The sequence below is a fragment of the Delphinapterus leucas genome, chromosome 15 (genome assembly GCF_059928025.1).
Source record: "Delphinapterus leucas isolate spDelLeu-1000000601 "Yukka" chromosome 15, BTC_Dleu_Yukka2, whole genome shotgun sequence".
Taxonomy (NCBI): Eukaryota; Metazoa; Chordata; class Mammalia; order Artiodactyla; family Monodontidae; genus Delphinapterus; species Delphinapterus leucas.
Window position 1 is genome coordinate 437823 of NC_143143.1, and position 19838 is coordinate 457660.

At 50.0% G+C, this 19838-nt stretch overlaps 1 protein-coding gene across 15 annotated transcripts in view; it reads left to right on the forward strand.

The window, feature by feature from the left end:
- The window catches only part of SUN1 (Sad1 and UNC84 domain containing 1), a 51952-nt gene that overhangs the window by 30122 nt on the left and 1992 nt on the right, over positions 1-19838 (forward strand). For 10 of the 15 annotated variants that reach the window (XM_030760586.2, XM_022563464.3, XM_089895474.1 and 7 more), the window contains 13 exons: positions 721-819; positions 1343-1436; positions 2238-2296; positions 2446-2591; positions 3465-3641; positions 6417-6503; positions 7941-7984; positions 10021-10156; positions 11545-11799; positions 12526-12610; positions 15330-15445; positions 17499-17666; positions 19522-19614. In XM_030760586.2, coding sequence (XP_030616446.1) covers positions 721-819; positions 1343-1436; positions 2238-2296; positions 2446-2591; positions 3465-3641; positions 6417-6503; positions 7941-7984; positions 10021-10156; positions 11545-11799; positions 12526-12610; positions 15330-15445; positions 17499-17666; positions 19522-19614 — 1559 coding nt within the window. Of the gene's footprint in view, positions 1-720; positions 820-1342; positions 1437-2237; positions 2297-2445; positions 2592-3464; positions 3642-6416; positions 6504-7940; positions 7985-10020; positions 10157-11544; positions 11800-12463; positions 12611-15329; positions 15446-17498; positions 17667-19521; positions 19615-19838 lie in introns of those variants that run through there. The other 5 variants (XM_089895477.1, XM_089895478.1, XM_022563473.3 and 2 more) reach the window with 3 other exon arrangements.

Genomic DNA, 19838 nt, shown 5'->3' on the forward strand with positions numbered 1-19838 from the left:
ACTGTTAATTAATAAACATAAAGCAATAGATTTTTTAAAAAACCGTTTCTTTGCACGTCAGCCGTGTTGGAATTGCTTAATGCTTTTAGGAGTCAACACGCAAATGCTGGTGTGGGTGTATTACTTCCAGCGGTCACTCTTTAAAAATGAAAGGAATTGATTTCACGAGCAGTTTTCTGCTTTATATAATGTGTGACGTTCGGTATAAAGTTAATTGTGTTTTGTTTTGTCGTCCAGTGGGACTACCGGTTATAATTCCAAAATAGTTTTTCACTGGGCTGTAGGAAGATTTTCATCTTGCTGTTTGCGTAGCTCTTGTCTCACCCAGAGCATGTTAACTGCTGGTGTCCATGGAATCTTACTTGCTTTAAACGATTGTGCTGTCTTTCCAATACCCATTCTGCCAGCAGCAGCTGTGCACATGTGCAGGGTAGCTGCCAGCCAGGCCCCGCGGGTTTATAGGAAGCATTTTACATCCTACGTGTCGATAGGCAGAAGCGAGTGAAAACTGTTCAGACACAGAGCAGGGTTTTCATAAGTTAGTTTCAGCATCTTGCTTGGACTTCAAGTAGTCGATTGTTTTTCTTGAGGAGAGACTCTTGACTGTCTGATGCGAGAGGATTTTGGTACAGTGCCACAAGGTGGGTGTCTCTTGCCGCGTCGGGACTGTGGGGCTGGTGTTTGAAGGTGCCCCTCCCGCTCACATCTTCTCCGGCACAGGTCACTTCTTGGTGCAGGCGCTGCGCGAGGTCGGAGCCACGGGAGGGTTTGTGTCCAGGACGGTGTCAGCGGTGCTGTGGTTGGCGGTGGCCTGTCCAGGTGGTTATTTTGGCTTTCCATGTTAGCGTTCACTCCTAGGCTGTTGGCAGTTAAGCACCTGCAGTAAACTGTTCACCTAACCAAGTCAACATTGCATTTTCGGTTTACGTGCTTTGATCCTTGATGTAACGTGTTCCATCCTTTATTACTTAGAAATGCTAACATCCTGTGCTTTTGGCTGCATGGCATTCATTGTTTCTCCAGTGTATTGGGTGTTGTTGTAAGTACTGTACTTGAGAACGCATGGGTTTGGTGTTTACTCTTTTGTATCTTGTCTTGTGTATGACTTATTGCTTTGTGGCTTATTTACGTTCCTGTGTTTGAGTTATGGATATTCCTGCTGTGATGACTAAGCATTGTCCTAATATACTTCATCCCTAACTTCCTTCATCTTAATATACTTTCAAAGCATCTGTTAGTATATTTCCTTATGCTGCTAGCTTGGCCTTCACAAAACCAGTCCATTAGGAGTTTGGTTTTCCTCCGAACGTTTCCTTAGAATGTTTGGTGTTTTCTCTTTTAGGGAAGGCAGCATCTGAAGTATTCTGGTGGCTTGGGGTTGGATGGTACCAGTTTGTTACTTTGGTTTCTTGGCTGAATGTGTTTCTTCTTACAAGGTAAGGAAACTGATACCATGTCAGCTTGGTGTTTTAAAGAACTGATTTTGTGCTAATTTCATGGAATCATTTGATTTAATCATTTTATATTTTGCAAAGTGCTTTCATATTCTTAATTTTTCAAACCACTCCTGTTAGAAAGGAAAAGCAGGTGTCATCCTTGAAGAAAACTGGATGCACAGCGTTTAAGTGACGTGTCCAGGATTACACAGCTGGGAGGGTGAGCTCGGGACTGTAGGCCTGGACCCTCTGGTGCACTTGCCCCAGCACCAGGTTGCCTCAGTGGGTCGATGACCAAGGTCCTTAAGTGCCCTCCTGTGCACCCAGCCCGGCGTGTTGGCAGTTAACTGACCTGCTGGGTTGTTCACATGGGCCTGGGAGACAGCACCGTGTGGCCAGGTTTTCCTTCAGGCAGCCACTTACCTTGTAGATAAAACTAACTGCGTTTCTCAGCCTGTGACTTCCACTTTAAATTAGGGAGGGGGTATTTTGTATAAAATTATCTAGAGAGGTCATATAGAATGGTGAGCCCTGCCTTTTACTTTTTCCAAGTTAAATGTTTTGATTTTTTTTTTTTTTTTTTTGCGGTACGCGGACCTCTCACCGCCGTGGCCTCTCCCGTTGCGGAGCACAGGCTCCCGACTCGCAGGCTCAGCGGCCGTGGCTCATGGGCCCAGCTGCTCCGCGGCATGTGGGATCCTCCCAGACTGGGGCACGAACCCGTGTCCCCTGCATCGGCAGGCGGACTCCCAACCACTGTGCCACCAGGGAAGCCCTAATGTTTTTCTTTTCATTCCTTAGGTGCCTTCGAAATATTTGCAAGTTTTTAATCTTGCTCATTCCAGTATTACTTTTACTAGGTAAGTAAAATTTTACTTTGTTACCTAAGATGACTAATATGTACACATGCATATATATGTAAATCAGTGAAAGAATTGAACATTTAAGTACACCTTTTGAAAAGCACTGTATGTACATGTGTATACAGTTGCTTTTTCTCTCCTTCAAGGTGCAAGTATTTCATTATGGGGCCAGGGTGATGTCCTTTCACTCCTGCCTGTGTTAAACTGGATGCACAGCCACAGAGCACAGAGGGTGGATGACCCCAGGACCATGCTCACACCCGACACTTCGCACCCGAACCAGCCTCTGCAGGTAATCAGTTAGGATGTGCTCTTCCCTGGCGTTGCCAATCTGTGTTCTCCAGCGTAAGTTTCCATATTACTTGTAAACTACAAGGTAGTTCAGTTGGGCACTCTGTTTTAGAAAATATTTTAAAACGTCAAATAAGCATGTCTTACAGCTCTTTAAATGTTCCGAAACAATTCAAGTAATGCATACAGGCGCACCTCAGAGATACTGCGTGTTCAGCTCCAGTATCATACGAATTTTTTGGCTTCCTGGTGCATATAAAAGTTATCTTTACAGTGTACTGTAGTCTGTTAAGTGTGCAATAGCATTATGTCTAAAAAAATAGTGTACAGACCTTTATTGACAATACTTTATTGCTAAAAAATGCTAACCATCATCTGAGCCTTTAATGAGCTGTAATCTTTTTGCTGGTGGAGGGTTTGAAATATTTTGAGAATTACCAAAGTGTGACACAGAGACACAAAGCGAGCAGATGCTGTTGGGGAGATGCGAGGACAGACTCACTGGACGCAGGGACCCCACAGACCTTCATTTGTGAACAATGCAGTATCTGCGAAGTGCAGTAGAGCGAGGTGTGCCTGTATTTCAAGCAGTCTCATTATTTAGTTCATTTTCATTAAAAAAAAAAAGTTTTCATTACTTTGGAAAATATAGAAAGCATAAAGAAGAAAATAAAAACCACCCATAGTCTGCCACGTAAAGGAAATCACTAATGATGAACATTTTCATGTCTTTTCTTTGAGGGGGGGTGTGTATTGTAGTTGACGTTTTCCTGTAATGCTCTGTTTTGTTGTTTCGACTTATCCTGTACTGTACTGTCCTTTGCCAGGTTGACCTTCTCATTTGTGTCACCTTTGGAACCTCTTACTGTTTCAGGTTGGCGATGAGGTTTTCCACTGGCATCGGATGAGTGAAGTGGAAAGGCAGGTGGCTGCATTGTCGGGACAGTGTCACAGCCATGACAAGAAGCTTGGAGAGTTGTCAGCCTTGCTCCAGAAACTGCAGGCGCGGGTGGACCGGGCAGATGGCAGCAATGAGGGGGTGTGGCCCCCGGTGAGGAGCGTGGTGGGGGCAGCGTCTCAAGGGGGCTGGCACTGGTGGGCTGTCGGGCTCCCAGGTGATGCCACCTTGGAGTTCTCGGGTGTTGTGTTTTCCTTTTGGGGACAAGGAGTAGGAGGGCCCTGCAGTGAGAGGTGGCCGCACGGATGGCAGGTGGGTTCCTGGCCTGCAGTGGCGGGGAGCTGCGGTAGGTGCCCCCGGAGGAGATGCCATGTCTGAGGCCAGGGTAGGGGGTGGGGTGCACCCTGGGAGCAGGCAGGGTTGGGGGAGGGGGTGGAGGTGCGTGGGTGACGCCCAAGAGTGAGGTCAGGCTGCGGCGGGACAGACGGGTGTCCCTAGCCTGCGTTTTAATTGGTGAATGGATTGAACACAGTTCGATGAAATTTTTCTGGCACTGAACGGAAAAGCTCAAATTTGTGATTAAAATATCTCAAGATCATGAAATAGTTAAGTAGCTACTATTCCTTATGAAACCGTAGGCCTTTATATACGTGTCTCACTTATTTGGTTCTCAAGGAAAGGCTTGTCAGTCCATTTTCCTCAAAACTGATGTTTATTTTCTTAAGTTCCACAATGATATAATTTAGGTATTTTGGATTGAAATCTTTAAAATAGGCATTGCCCCTTGTCTCCACAAGTGCTTTTCCCTGATCCTGTTTTCTCAGCAAAGAGCCCACTACCCACCCAACTGTTCGCACTCCGACCGGAGGGGACTCTCCACCCCTGATCATGCATGTCTTGTTGGCCTGTGGACCCCTCAAGGCTCCCCGTGGCCCCACCGTGCTCTCGAGCAGCCTGGCTCTGCCTGGCTTCGCCGGAGCCTGCCTCGACTTGTCTCGGGGTGGGTGCCCCTTGCCGGCTGTTTCCTGACTGGGCTCAGGAAACTGAGCTCTCCTGTCCCGGCATCAGCTTGCGCCCCTGTTTGTAGCTGCCGCTGGCTTAATCCACTGTGTTCCACCTGTTGGGGGCAGAATGTGTGAATCTTCTAGATTCCAGTCGGGTCCCTGTAATGTGCTGACAGGCACTGGTTCCCAAAGTTACTAGGCGTGTTCCACCTTCTCTGCGTGGCCCCCGGGTGCCTGCTTGGGGTTCTCACATCCAAAGGCCACCTGGCGTCCTGCGTTGATTCCTCACTAGTTGCTTATTTTTGGCTTCTCAGCCGTAGAACTGAGATGATTTCAGTGAGATCCAGTTAACACCGTTATGAGTGTTCTATTCCTTATTTTAAAATGAGATTCGAGATGTGATGAGGTGAGTGCAGATTTAGCTCATCCTTCCCACGCTGTCCTCCACCACTTACCCCTATTCAGGTATGACTGTGACGGTGACCCTGGAAGATTGAAGCTTGGTTCTGCGGCTGCCACACACTGGTGGTCAGCGCGCTGACTACCTGTTATCCTTCCCTGAGCGGCTGGCACAGGTGTATCCCACGTGTGTCTCCAGGAGAGTGGGCCACCTGCTGCATGTGGCTGTGCGAGTTTAAAGTAACTAACACTTAGGGACTTCCCTGGCGGTCTGGTGGTTAGGGCTCGGTGCTCTCACTGCCATGGCCCGGGTTCCACCGCTGGTCCGGGAACTGAGATGCCACAAGCCACGAGGCGCCCCAACCGCCACACACACAAATTAACACTAAGTAACATTTAGCTTCTCTTTCAGTTGCCCCAGCCACACATCAGGTGCTCCGGGGCACATGTGGCCACCATGCTGGGCAGAGGCTGTCCCGCTGTGCCCAGGGCCAGCGGGCTGTACAGTAGGAGACCCGGCCTGGCCGTGAGGACGTGCAGCCGAGTCCAGCGGCTGACCCTCCCGCATCCCAGTGCCCTGGGGTCATCCTCCCAGCTGCCCTTCATCCCTTAGCTTTGCTTCACCTGATTTGTCATCTTACGTTTTTATAAGTCATTGTGGTTATATTTTGGAACAAGGTGGGGTGTAAAATCAGTGGATGAAACTCCTGTAATAAGAGTGTATAATGACTTCCTGTTTTTCTTTCTGACTGAATTTTAGTGGTTTAGAATGTGCAGGCGTTCTTTGCTGCTGGTGGTGTCTCCTGTGTGGATGTCCTTTGATTATATAACTGGCAGAGATTTTTCTAGACCTTCCCAGGGAGTGTATCTGATAAGCTTACTCCAGATTTACCTTCTAAGAACTGCTGAAGAGATGGGTGGGGATGTGCTGGACAAAGGCTGCTTTCAAAGTTACTTACGTTGAGAAAAAAATCTTATTTTCTCTCTGCCGCTGTGCTGATCACCTGTGTCCCTGAGCCGAGGGTGGTGGGGGGGAACGTGCCTGTCGGCCGCCTGATCTGAGCTTTCTTCCCCTGATCAGCACTGTTCTGAGGGCTCTAGCACCGGTTCTGATGACCATTGAGATGTCACACACTTTATACGAATATGAAAGATCAAGAAGGAGTGAGTGGGCCCTTGGTGGCTGTGGTGTAAGTCTCTGGGTACAGCGGGTGCCTGGGGAGTGTGTGTTGGATGAATGGTAATTGCTCTGCTGTCCATGCAGGTGTTTTTGATAATTACCAGTCTTCTTAACAAATATTCTCCTGTGACTAGAAAAGCTGTTTGTGCCTTTTATCTTAGGGCAGGTTTCAGAGGTGGAGATGAGGACGTCACTGAGGTCACCCCCATGGGATGCTGTGCCCAGCTGTGACCACAGTCTCTGGCTGTTGTGCTGTGTAGAAACAGCGTGGCCTGACTGGCCAGGTTTGGGCTTATTTGTTGCTTAACTTTGTCTACCATTTGTTCAATCATTTTCCTTTTCAAGACCGACTATGTGACTCTCCGCCAAGAACATGAATTGCGCATCTCCAGCCTGGAAGATATTCTTGGAAAACTGACAGAAAGATCTGAGGTATTCATGCTCTTGACCTTTCACTTGCAGCCCCAGCACCATGATTTCCTTGAGGAGCGTCAGCTGCAGTTACTGTGCTCACAGCCCCCAGCCTTTAAAGTGCTTCTTTTAGGGTGTTTGCTGCCATCCTTTATAAAATGAAAGGGAAATATTTCTTTTTTTTTTAATTTTAAAAAAAATTTCTATTTATTTATTTTTATTTTTGGCTGCGTTGGGTCTTCATTGCTGCGCGCGGGCTTTCTGTAGCTGCGGTGAGCAGGGGCCACTCTTCGTTGTGGTGCGGTGGCTTCTCTTGCTGTGGAGCACGGGGTCTAGGCGTGCGGACTCAGTAGTTGTGGCATGCGGGCTTCAGTAGTTGTGGCTCGCGGGCTCTAGAGCGCAGGCTCAGCAGTTGTGGCGCACGGGTTTAGTTGCTCCGTGGCATGTGGGATCTTCCTGGACCAGGGCTCGAACCCATGTGCCCTGCATTGGCAGGCGGATTCTTAACCACTGCGCCACCAGGGAAGCCCCCATTGTGTTGCTTTAATGTTTTGTAAGTGTGTCCAGCTCACTGGCTCCCAGGTGGGGGCGGTTCTCCTCGCTGTCACCCAGCCTCCACAGGGTGACGGTGTCTGTGGGCAAGGGAGTGAAGGTTCACCCTGGACCTTCTGACCGGGGATTTTCTGGTCAGAAAGCCTAGTCTTGTCAGGTGTCGGGCAGGCGGAGGGAGGAGACGGCACCTGCATGGACATGGACAAGGACTGGGGGTGCCGAGTGGGTGGCCTGGACCCCCTGATGGGCCTCAGGGGAGACGCACAGCCCTCGGGAGCTCAGGACTGGCCGCTGCGTTGCTGACAGTGTCAGAGGGGAGCAGTTCAGTCCATCCGTTGATGAGATGTTTCCAGGGTGCCTGAGGAGGAAGCGCACCTCTGTGCGGGAGCTGGCGTTGGTCCTGTCCGTGTTGCCCGCCTCTGTCGAGTTACGGCCTCCGTGGCCGCTGGGCCTCGGCTCGCGTGGGGCGGTGGGCGCCCGCGCCTGTGAACAGGCCGCGTTAATAAGTCGTGCCTTCACGTGTGAGTCTGCCGTCCTCCTCCTTGTCCTGCCACGCTGAAAGCACTTACCAGAGGTGGTGGCGGCAGCAGCGGCAGCGTCTGGCTTCCTGGCCTGCGTCCTGGTTACAGGAGCTGCTTATTTTGAAAATCCATCAAGCTGCTTTTTTGTATGACCTGTGCACCTCTCTGAGTATACGTTGTGTGTCGTCTTTTAAAAGTCTGCTTTGAAAAGTAAACATCCCTTACCTGCCCGCCAGCAGGCAGGTCTGGGCTTTAAATTAAGGGGGAAAAAATCCTAGATGAATATGTGTATTTCTATTTCTGTTTATAGAGTCAAGTATATGATTTTATGGAAAGTTGGTATGTAACTTGTGTATTTAAGCGGATTGTTTCTCCTACATTTTAGGCCATCCAGAAGGAATTAGAACAGACTGCACTAAGAACAGTCAGGTAGGATAATTCCAGATAAATTCTTCTCCTGTCTTCTGTGCTCCTCTCTGTCACGTGGGGCTATGCCGTCCTTAGCAAGGGGCACTGTTTGCACCTGGGATGACTGGGCTGTGTTGGTGGTAACAGTCCCAACTGTTGTCTTTCTGGGACACCCTTCAGGGCACCTGAGGATGGAGGAGGGGTCGGGGAGCTTGTTACCATCCACCTCCATGCAGCACCAAAGACAGCGGGGTCCCCGGCTTTGCTCTGGGGAGAATCCCTGCCCGGATGTGCCGGGAGGGTCCTCAGGGCGCGAGGAATGGGCCGTGAGTTCATGGCACAGCGTGGAGTGGGCTTCCTGCCTGGACCTCTGCTGGCTCTGCGGGCATCACAGTTCAACCCTGGTCCCCCGCTCGGCAGCCCCTCGAGGGGGCCAGACATGCGCCTTCTGAGCTGCAAGGCTCTCACCAAGGCTGGGCCTCCTCTGAGCCCTTTCTTTGTTGCTAAACAGCCCTGGTCCCTCAGCAGTTTCAGGGGGGTGGCGTTTGGTCCCTCGTAGCCTGGTTGCTTTTCTTCCGCACATTTGTCAGCTTCCCTGAAGTCCCCTGGCAGCACGGAGCTTCTTCCTGTCTCAGAGCCGCTCACCGTTTTCACACCCTTGGTTTTGTCACCTGGGTTCTCTCCACCCCATTATCTGAATAGGACACTGTTACCCTTTTGTTACTCCAGCCACTCCACTCACCGGCTCAACACTCAACTCGGGAGAGAGCAGATGACGAGCTTTAACCTCTCGTCTTCCCGCTCTAGCTCCTGTGTGTTTCTCTGGGTCCTATCGTGTGATTTGAGACCTCACCCACCCTCCTCTCGGGATGGGTATGAGTGTTAGCACACTTTTAACTTTCCTTTAGAGCCTTTACGTATCAAAACACCTTTTGACTGAAGTCATGTGGCTCCCGCAGTGTTTACCCCAGAGTGCACTCTTCTGAGATATGAGCTGTTGGTGTCTCAACAACTATAACTACCTATAAACAACTATAAATGTAATATCGTAACATTTCATAATGTACAATACCTACGTTAGAATAGAATTGTTAATGTTGTAGTTTATCTTAGGACAGGGCCGAAAGCAAGCTCATCCCACGAGATGAACTGTGCCGAAGCACAGCAGTAGAGGGCTGCCGCTCGCTCAGGCAGAACAGCGCCGTCTGTCCTGCTGTGGTAGCTTTTATTAGAGCATTATCTAGGTTTACACTTTAAGACTTGTTTTCTTAACATTTCAGAAGTGCCAAAGCAGCAACCTATGTTTTGATTAATTATACGAGCAATAATTCGCTTTCTTGAGAACCTGCCGTGCTTCGTCCTTGAGCGCAACAGCAGCACAAAGTTCCCACCATTATTTTGATTATACTGAAGTAGCACAAGGACATCTCCTTGCGTTCCCACCACTGATTATACTGAGGACATCTCATGGATCAGTGCCCAAAGCACTCATTGCTTCTTTGCAGGCCCCCGGTTTGCCGGGGGGGCTCAAAGCAATCAGGACTGTTTGCAGTTCTGGCTTATGCGCCAGCCCCAGTTTGCTGGGGGGGGGGGGGGCTCATGGGTCACATCTCCTTTCCATGTCCTCAGTTATTCCACTACAGTTAAAATCCTGAAGCCGTATGTTTTTAGTTTTCTCTTCCAGTAGCATGAAAAATTCATATTTAATTTTATAGTGATTATCAGTAAACACTGTCACATCTCTGAAGTCTTTTTCAGAATTTTAAGGCGATAGGTACAGGTTTAAATATTAAATAGTATATGAGAGTCCCCACCAGCACCCAGAGAAGCATAACCGCTGCCCATGGCAGGTTTGGCCCCCGCCCGGGCAGGTGTGTGTGTCTGTGTGCGTGCGGACCTTGAGGTGGGAACAGTCTCCGGGGCCTTGGCTTGAAACTTGTGTGCTGCTGAGGGACAGGGTGGTGTGTTCACAGCTGACCTGCCCGGGGAACACAGGCATTTCTCCTGCACGTGCTGTTGGCAGGACTGACCTATCCTGTCGTCATCCCCCGCTGCAGCAGAGCCGACGAGGAGCCGCGCCTCCTTGCTGTGGCCCGGCGTCTGGAGCAGGAGCTGGGGCGTCTGAAAGCAGGCTTGTCCGGGCGGCAGCGGTTGGGAGCCAGCCGGGAGGAGGTGGACGCAGCATCCGAAAGAGTAGGTGTCCTCAGCTTTACGTTTTATCATGGAAGATAAAAACACTCGAGTTGATATCTTTATTAAGTTAATTTCAACTTCCTTTAAAAATTTTGTTTTACTATATTTGAAGTTTTTAACCATCTTGAATAGAATAATTAAAAATTCAGCTCCCCTCGAATTCCCGCCTCTCCAGTGACACGAGATGTCTTTCCTTCCTTTACGCACGCATGGCCAAGGGCTCACTTTTATTGGGGGCAGGGCCGGTTGTGTATCTTCTCACCAAAGTAGAGTCACGCTGTGGTTTCGTATCACATCCTCACGTCACGGACATTGCTTCAGGCCTCTATCCATGTGCAGAAGAAGAAATCTAGACATTTATAGCTACGTGAAAATGGAAACACGGACATTGGAGTGGCACAGGTCATCCTAAGTCAAAGGCGGACGGTTGTTGGGGAGGAGGTCTCGCAGGCCCAGGGTGACAGTTTGCGGTGCAGGGAGCTACTGAGGCCGACGGGGCAGCGCAGCAGAGATGTGGCCCAGTCCGGCAGGCAACCCGTCTCCCTGAATGGGTTTGCAGGTCACGTGAATGACTGCTCCTCAGGATGGCGAGGTGGTGACAGACTCCTCCGGGGCTGGCTCGGGACACAGGTGTCCTCATGGCTGGGGGACTGTGAATGCCTGCAGCCTTTTTGGGGGAAGATCTTGAGATGGTCACGGGTCACAGAGACACACAGTCTTTGAGACGAGCAGCCACTCTCCTGGGACTCTGGGTGCAGAGGTGAAAGCGCCAGTGCAGGGGCCACGGACGAGTGTGCAGTGTTGTGACAGTAGCACTGAGGTGGCCCAGGTGCCCGCGTCAGGGCCGCGGCTGAGCTGTACGGCGGAACATTCCAGAGCCTGCAAGTGAGGAGGTCGATGTGCTCGCTTTGTCACAATGCTGTGCTTTTCCTGGTGCTTCTGCCCCGTCTTCCGCTCTCTGTGGGGCAAGGAGAGGAGCTTATACACATAATGGTGTGTGTGCAGAAATAATGCACTTGGACGCTTCCAGCCTGCGTAAAGTTACATTTTCAGTTGTGTGTGTGACTGTTTCCTTCTCAGACTGAGTTTGAAGACGAGGGGTCCTGTCATCTGCACCTCACCTGGGGCAGGGCCCCTCTCCTGCTGTCCCGTGGGCACCCAGGGCACCTAGGCTGTGCTCTCCTCTATCCCTGTTCCCCTGAATGTATTTCAGCCTCTTTGGAGGGTTCTTAAGTTTCGTATGAAGGGAAGAAACCGTGTCAAGTTTCCATTATGGATTTTGAACTGCTGTGTGATCTTTCCAGGGTATCTAAGGTGACAGAGTGAAGAGTTGAAATGATTTCGCTAAAACAGTAGATTCATGTTATACTCACCAATGATTTTACTAGGTGGACGCCCAAGTCAGAGAAACCCTCAGACTCATGTTCTCCGGAGATCAGCACGAATCTTCTCTCGAGTGGCTGCTGCAGAAGCTGTCTGCTCGCTTTGTAAATAAGGACAACTTGCAGATTTTATTACGGGATTTAGAGCTGCAGGTACTGGAGAACATTAGCCACCACACTTCTGTGACAAAACAGATGCCAGCTTCTGAAACTGTAGTATCTGCTGTGAATGGAGCGGGCGTTTCTGGAATAACAGAAGCGGTAAGTAGACGATGAGAATTGTTTAAAATTCACATGGTAGTGAAACTGATCATCTAGGTATTAAGCTAGCAGATTTTTAAATTTATTTATTATGTATGTGTGTATGTATTTAGCTAGCTAGCTGCGCCTGGTCTTAGTCGCAGCACGCAGGATCTTTAGTTGCGGCATGTGGGATCTAGCTCCCTGACCAGGGATCACACCCAGGCCCCTGCATTGGGAGCGTGGAGTCTTCCCCACTGGACCACCAGGGAAGTCCCAAGCTAGCAGATTTTGATGTTTTGTTCTACGAATGGTCTTCTAGGGATGTGATTATGACATAAAAAGTGCTTAGCACCATGCAGGGTGCTGGGAACGGTAAGCTTCGGGTGTTATTGTTATCACACTACTTCTTAGGAGTACTTTATAGTTTATTAATCTTTTTGTCCCAAAGACTTGGTCTCCCTGGGTGGCCACATACCTTCTGGAATTACACAAAAATTTCCCATAATACAGTCCCAAGTTACCATCTCTAGCGCTAGTCCTTGCTTTGTCCACTTTTTATGGCACTGGGGGTTCCGGCTCTGAGACTTTCTTGCCTGTGTCTGAGCCGGGATCCCCGCAGTTGAGAGCAGGACTGAAGTTTGGGATTGCTGAGACAGCCCCCGTGCCTGTTGTCCCCACATAGAGTTAACTGAAAACATGTCCTTCATTTCTGGGGTCGTCTCCGTGTGTGCCTCCACTGCCCAGCAAGCGCGTGCCATCGTGAACAGCGCCCTGAGGCTGTACTCCCAGGACAAGACTGGCATGGTGGACTTCGCCCTGGAGTCCGGGGGTGAGTGCCAGACCCCTGACCCAAAAGTGCTACTATCAGCGGGAGGCCACTCAAGAGGCTGTTACCTGCCCCACGCCCAACAGTAGGGAGCTTGTTAGAACTTTCAAAGATCTGAGAAAGAGCATTATTCTAGGCGGGCCCCTAGTGTTCTGCCTCAGAGCACAGCCAGGTTCCCCCAGGAGCTCTGGTGGCTGTGCTTGCAGCTCACGCGTCAGCTGTGGGTGTGAGCCTGTGAGATGACACACATCAGCAAAATCTCAGTTTGGGGGCCTTTCAGTAGCTTTTAGGTTTTTCTGGCCATATGAGAGTTTACCACCACAGAAATTATTGATTATTCACTTATGATCTTGTGTGTTGTAAAGTGTGTGGGTTTTTTTAAGTATAGAAGTTCAGTAAAAAGAAACTGACCCTAGAGCAGCGTGGGTCAAGCTGAATGAATAGAGGGAAGGATGGGGGTGCTATTCTGGTTTCTCAAGGAAGTGGTCCGTTGAGTCTGGAAGTGCTGCGTGGACGTGGCGCAGGCTCTGGACCAGGTGTATTGGATAAACCAGACTTGGTTTAGTGAAGCATCGTGTCCGTGGACTTCTGTCACCATCCCTCGGTGGTGTCCAGGGCAGCACACACGGATCACACATGGGAACACGTCTGTGAAAACGGGAATGACGTCATGTCAGTGCAGGGAGCATTTTGCCACCATACGTGTTAGAGAAAATCTTGGTTTTCTGAGTTTTTAAAACTTAGGAATTGCAGATGAGGGCTGGGTGACTAATATGGTCTCTTGGAGGAAAGGAGGTTCTTGATAACACTTCAGTAATAAAGGGTGAGGGCCTGTGGGAGGGGTGGGGACATCAACCCACAGTGAGTGTCAGTCACCTGCCCCAGCCGTTCAGGGCACCAGGCGATGGGGCTCAGAGCAGCCTGGCGGGAGCTGCGGCCCGTCCCCATCGCTCACCTTCTCACGGGGGCTGAACAGACAGTGCAGGAGGCTGCTGCTCCTGGCAGACACCGCCAGGTTCTTCCAGCATCAGAAGTTAAGTAAGGCTGCTAACTGCTCTTCGGTATATTTTGTTTAGAATGACTGTTTTAGAATATTAAATGATTTTAGTTTTGTGTTTTGAAATTCAGTGATTTCTGAAGAAATCATTTTTGCAATTCAGAGACATCAAATGACGATTTAACAGTTCAGTGGGACCAGTAGTTGTCATTTTTTCTTAGAGGCATAATGAGTCCTCACAGGTTGGTATGTTATTAATTCAGAATTCTGATAATCCTGACAAGGCTGAACTGAACGTTCTGTTACCGAACAAAACATACATTGGCTCTTTTTAAGTGAAAAAAGTGAGTCACTGTATTTAAGAAGACACTTTTTTAGAATGAGAATAAGATATTTTAAAAAGAATTCAGTGGTTCAGAAGTTTGGACCTGCTGATCAGCTATGTCAAAATCACATTGTTTTCTTGTTTAAAATTCCATCCCATCCAATCCCCTCCCCCGTTATCGGGTGAGCAGCTCTAAAAGGGGCCTGCGGCTGCGTTTGCAGGTGTTCTGAGGGGTTGTGATGTGCAGCCAGGTTAGGGACTGTTGGCTCTTAGAATACAGACTGCTCAGGACTTTAGTTTTATTACTCACTTATTTGTTTTTCTTTATAATTTATTTTAGTTGATGTTTCTTCCCACACCAAGTTGTTTTGGCCTGCTTTGGCACCAGCATCCTATCTGTCCTATTTCCTGTTGAGGGGCAAAGTGGACTTCTTTTTTTTTTTAACACTCTTTATTATTATTATTGAGGTATAATTCACATAACAAACTTCACCATTTTCAAGTGTACAGTTTCATGGCTTTTAGTATATTTATTATGTTGTACAACAGTCACCACTATCTAATTCCAGGACTTTTTTTTTTTTTTTAATTTATTTATTTTTTGGCTGCATTGAGTCTTCGTTGCTGCATGTGGGCTTTCTCTAGTTACGGCAAGCAGGGGCTACTCTTTGTCGCGGTGCGCGGGCTTCTCATTGCGGTGGCTTCTCTTGTTGCGGAGCACGGGCTCTAGGCACGCAGGCTTCAGTAGTTGTGGCACACAGGCTCAGTAGCTGTGGCTCACGGGCTCTAGAGCGCAGGCTCAGCAGTTGTGGCGCTCGGGCTTAGTTGCTCCGCGGCATGTGGGACCTTCCCGGACCAGGGCTTGAACCCGTGTTCCCTGCACTGGCAGGCAGATTCTTAACCACTGCGCCACCAAAGAAGCCCCAGGACATTTCTGTTTATTTCCAAATAGAAACCCTGTCCTTGTTAGCAAATTCCTATTACCCCAGCAATTGGTAATCGTCATAATATTTTATCACTTTGGCCTATTAAGTAGGTCCTCTGAAAACCTGACAGGTAACACTGGTGCCTGGTTGAATTCATTATTCTTTATTTTAAAACGTGAACAAAAGTTCACTCAGAGTCGCTGTCCCTATAGTGGCAGGCGGGGAGCCCAGTATTTTAAGAGTCTTTGGTGGGCGGTAGGGACTGTATGTCCTAAAGTAGTTGTGAACTGTTGACACTGAATTTGGAAAAAGTAAAATTAAGAATGGAGCTGATCTTCAAGTAGAAGATTCTTTATATAAGTTAGAAACGTGAGAATTTTTAGAACATTTCAGATAAACCTCTACAGGTGGGTAGTGATATTGTTTCCGAAACAGTAGGATAAGATGCTGAGACACATTTCAACTCTGCTGTAGGTGGGAGCATCTTGAGTACCCGCTGCTCTGAGACGTATGAGACCAAGACCGCACTCATCACCCTGTTCGGTGTCCCGCTCTGGTACTTCTCCCAGTCCCCCCGCGTGGCCATCCAGGTGAGCAGGCGTCCGGATCATCGTGTGCGGGTCGAGGCCTCCAGCACAGTCATGGTGCCGGCTGAGCCCGTTTTAGGGGTGTGCTTGTTTACCTTGTTGTTGAGGTGTAAGCTGGAGCATGCGGACCCTCAGGCTACAGCTCAGGGGATCTGCATCAAGCGGACACGTCTGTGGACCCAGGAGCACAGTCCCAGTGCCTCTAGGTCCCCTATTGCCCCCTCTCACCTCAAAGGTGACTTCCGATGCCGTCTGTTGGTTCTGCTTGTGTTTGATTGGTGCAGGCGAGGCTGCCTGTCCTGTCCTGTGTCTGACTTCACCCATTTCTCTGGGGTGTCGCTCACCATCAGAGCTGGAGGGCCTTCCACGAGGAGGTTGTGTGTTGCGCTTCCTCGGTGTTTCAGGAGGTGGAACGGGTGGAGACGCGCAGGTGGCGTCAGGAGGAGCCCCTCTCCCTCTGCATGTCACACCCACGGCTGCTCAGGGGACTGTAGGGCCCTGTCCTCCAGTGCCTTCTGCAGAGGCGCTGGGCGCCCCGCTGCTGCAGGGCCTCCCTTCACCACCTGGGCTGTGCCCACGCAGGACTCAGGGACAGAGAGCTGCAGCGCTCAGAGACGTCCACCGGACCTCGGCACTAACGTCAATGACAGTGTTTGAAGGAAGGTCCAATAACTCCCTCTGTGTGAACCACACACACAGTAGCCGTCTCTCACTTAAAAAGCGCAAATCCGATCTCAGAGTCGGGAGTTGACTTGAGTATCCTCATGTTCAGTGAACCTCATGTTTTGGGTCCTCCAGTCCCGTCCTAGTGGCAGTCTTGTCCTTGGGGGCTGCCCGGCTTGGCTTTTGTCGTCTGAGCTGCTTGGACTGACCCCGCTGCCCTTGGCCCCAAGCTGCAGGGCTGTCCCAGAGGTCGAAGGACTCCAGAGGTCTCGACGTTCTGCGGCAGGTCCACAGCCTTGTCCCTGGGCTGCAGGTTGGGTCTGGAGCTTAGGTAGCGGCCAGTACCTAGGTGCTGGGTGGATGTGAAGGGGCAGGTGGATGTGAAGGGGCAAGTGGAGGCGGGCCTGCTGGGAACATCCTCTCGGGAGAACCGCACGGCACCCTGGACGGGAGAGTTGAGACTGAGGGACTGTGAGTCATAGGTGAGGGGCTGCTCACGGGAAGCCAGAGTCTGCAGAGGATCCAGGATCGGCCCCTCTGCTGCGGCTCAGATCCAGGCCTGTCTGAGAGGGCGCAGCCTGGCTCACCCCAGTGGAGCCTGGCAGCCTCTGCGGGCGGGAGGGCTGTGCCAAGGGCCTGAGCCCCTCACGCAGGTGGGCAGCGGTGTATTTGGAGGGGCAGGAGACGCACGCGTGGCATCGGGATGAACGGGGAGTTGGGGCCTACATCGTCCTGGCCTCTGAAGACACGCGGCTCCGCCGACTTGACCAAGCCCTGGCGTGGGCTTGTGGCTCCTCTGTTGCTGTTAAAAGTGCTGTCACGATGAGTGTGCGCCTCCTCTGCATCTTGTGCCTGTGCCCACACGCGCTCAGCTGGAGGTGGCTCTCCAGTCAGTCAGAGGGTAGCCGCATACGCCGATGCTTGGTCTTCCCAGCGCTGCTTCCCTCGGCGATGGTGTCAGTGTGCAAGAGTGCGCGTCCTCACAGTGTGCACAGCAGGTTTTGTTCGGTTCAGGGTTATTGGCAATCTGTGAGATGAGACATGGTGGCACCACGTCATTTAAATTCGTAAGTTCTTGTTTTCTGTAGGGCGGCGCATCTTTTCCTGTCTGAGGACCACCGAGAGTTGTGTTTCTGAGATGTGTGCCGCCCTTTCTCTTTAAGGTTCTGGCTGACTCAGCACTCGCCTCACACTGCACACAGTGGGCCTTTGGGATTAAGTCACAAATGCCTTGCCTCACTTCATCTTTTGATTTTGCTCACGACCATTTCTTACCAGCAAAAATTCCATTCCCCCCCGCAATGTTAACCAGTTTTTTCTCTTACTGCTCCTGTTTTTCGAGTGGTTAAGAGCTTGTTCAGCTATTGAGTTTTAGTGTTTGCCTTTTCCCCAGCCTGACATCTATCCAGGGAACTGCTGGGCGTTCAAAGGCTCCCAGGGGTACCTCGTGGTGAGGCTGTCGATGAAGATCCACCCGACCACCTTCACCCTAGAGCACATACCAAGGACTCTGTCACCCACGGGGAACATCACCAGCGCCCCCAAGGACTTCGCGGTCTACGTGAGTGCACCCCGTCCCGGGGCGGCCCTCCTCACCCCGTCTGGGAATCTCCTGGAGACGAGCCCTGCAAACGCTGGGGACTTGAGTATATTACCGGTGTCGCTGTCCCCCCCTCTGCCCACTGACCTCCGAGTAGCCAGTAAATGTGGAGGGAGACGTTCCAGGGCTTCCCCAGGGAGGGAGGCTTGGGGCACAGGGGGACGACAACAGCCCGGCTGTGGGAGGACTGGCCTCTCATCTGCTCGGCCGTAAAGTCTGTTCTGACAACACCGTGAGGCTGAATGTACAGAACAGAATGAGGACGTTGGGAAAAGGACATCCAGAATCCCAGCACCTACAGAAGTCACCATTAACACTGGTATTTTCCCTTAAAAAGTGCAGTTGAGGGACTTCCCTGGCAGTCCAGTGGTTAAGACTCCACGCTTCCACTGCAGGGGCCACGGGTTCAGTCCCTGGTTGGGGAGCTAAGATCTCGCATGCCGAAAAAGAAGTACAGTTGAGACAATACCATTCATAAAAGTTCACTTCCTGCCTTAAAGAAACAAATTGACCGTTAAGTATTTGTCCATGGCATTGAGCTTTACTGTACCAGTTTCAGGTGTACAGACAGCAGCAGCATCTGAAATCTGAACACATTAGAGCGTCACCACCAGTCGCCCACGCTGGACCCCTGGCCCTCTCACCCGCAGGGTGTGAAGTGAGATCTTCACCTGCTTCTTTAAAGAGCAGCCCAGAGTGCCCTTGTCCACGGCCCCCGTTCGCCGTTGTTGACTGTTTCCACTCCCCACGTTTCAGGATAAGCCTCTTCACTTTTTGGTGATCCTTCAGGCTAGACACTCAGGTGGCGTTATGTTTCAGGGGTTCAAAGGGGGCCTTGGATTCATCGCACCATACGCGTTGTTAGTATGAGAAGCGTTCCTTATCTTGTAGTTCCCTTTCTAATTGAGTCCTCTTTCTAAATCTCTGCTAATTCGATAGATCTTACTTTAATCTACATTTCTATGTATTTCACATGCATGTTTCCTTTTTTGTAGATTCTGGTTTTGTTTCTATTCATTTATCTTTCGGTATCTTAGTTTCCTTATGAATATTTGAGCTTTTTAATATAAAAATATTAATCATGTGTTATTCTGTTACAGATATACTTCCCACTGTCAGTCTTAATTTTGTGTTTAGTTACACCTGCTCATTACCTGTAATTTCTTCCATGGCATTTTTGTACCTAGAAAGTCCTTTCCCTTTATGAAATAGACATTCAAATTAGTCACCTGTACTTCCTACTTGGTTACTTTTTTATTGTGGGAAAATACACAGAACATAAAACTTACCATCTTAACCGTTTTTAAGTGTGCATGCAGTTCAGGGGCATCAAGTACATTCATGCTGTTGTAAAGCCGTCACCACTGTCATCTCCAGAATGCTTGTCATCTTCCCAAACTGAGACTCTGTCCCTGTTAAACACTGTCTCCTGTCCCCCAGCCCCCCGGTGCCTGTCCTCTTCTTGGCTGTGTGAGTTGACCTCCTTGGGGCCCCACACTCTGCTGACCTGCTCTCCTTTCCCCAGGCTCATCACGTGCCCCTGGGTTTCCACTTGGGAGCATGGAGGGCTACAGTGGGCCACGTGGGTGTCGAGTGTGTTCTGCTACCTGTTAGCTTGCCCTCTCCCAGCTTCAGTTTTCCTGATCTGTATAACGGGAGGAATAATGCCTACCTCACGGGCTTTGTGATCTGCGAGAAGCCCTTAATAAAATGCCCAGCACAGAGGGCCTTACTTTAATGGAACAGTAATTTCCCTCTCCCAGTTACCTCACTAACCGTTTTTCCTTTATTTAGTGACTAGATGGTTTTGTTTCAGGGATTAGAAAATGAGTATCAAGAAGAAGGGCAGCTCCTGGGACAGTTTACCTATGATCAAGAAGGGGAGTCACTACAGATGTTCCCTGCCCCGGTAAGGATCCTTGCGCTTCACACAGGCTTCAGGCTCCCGGGTCTCCTCACTGCTGCCTGCATCCACAGGACCTGCCAACACTCACAAAAATGCCCACAGGGTGTGAGGGCCAAATTCTGAAAAAGTGGATCTGAGCTTCCTAGCTTTTCTGTTCCTGAATGAAACTTTTTAGTATATAATTTGTTCTGCATAAATGTGTCAAGGGTGATGAGTTCTCAAGAGTT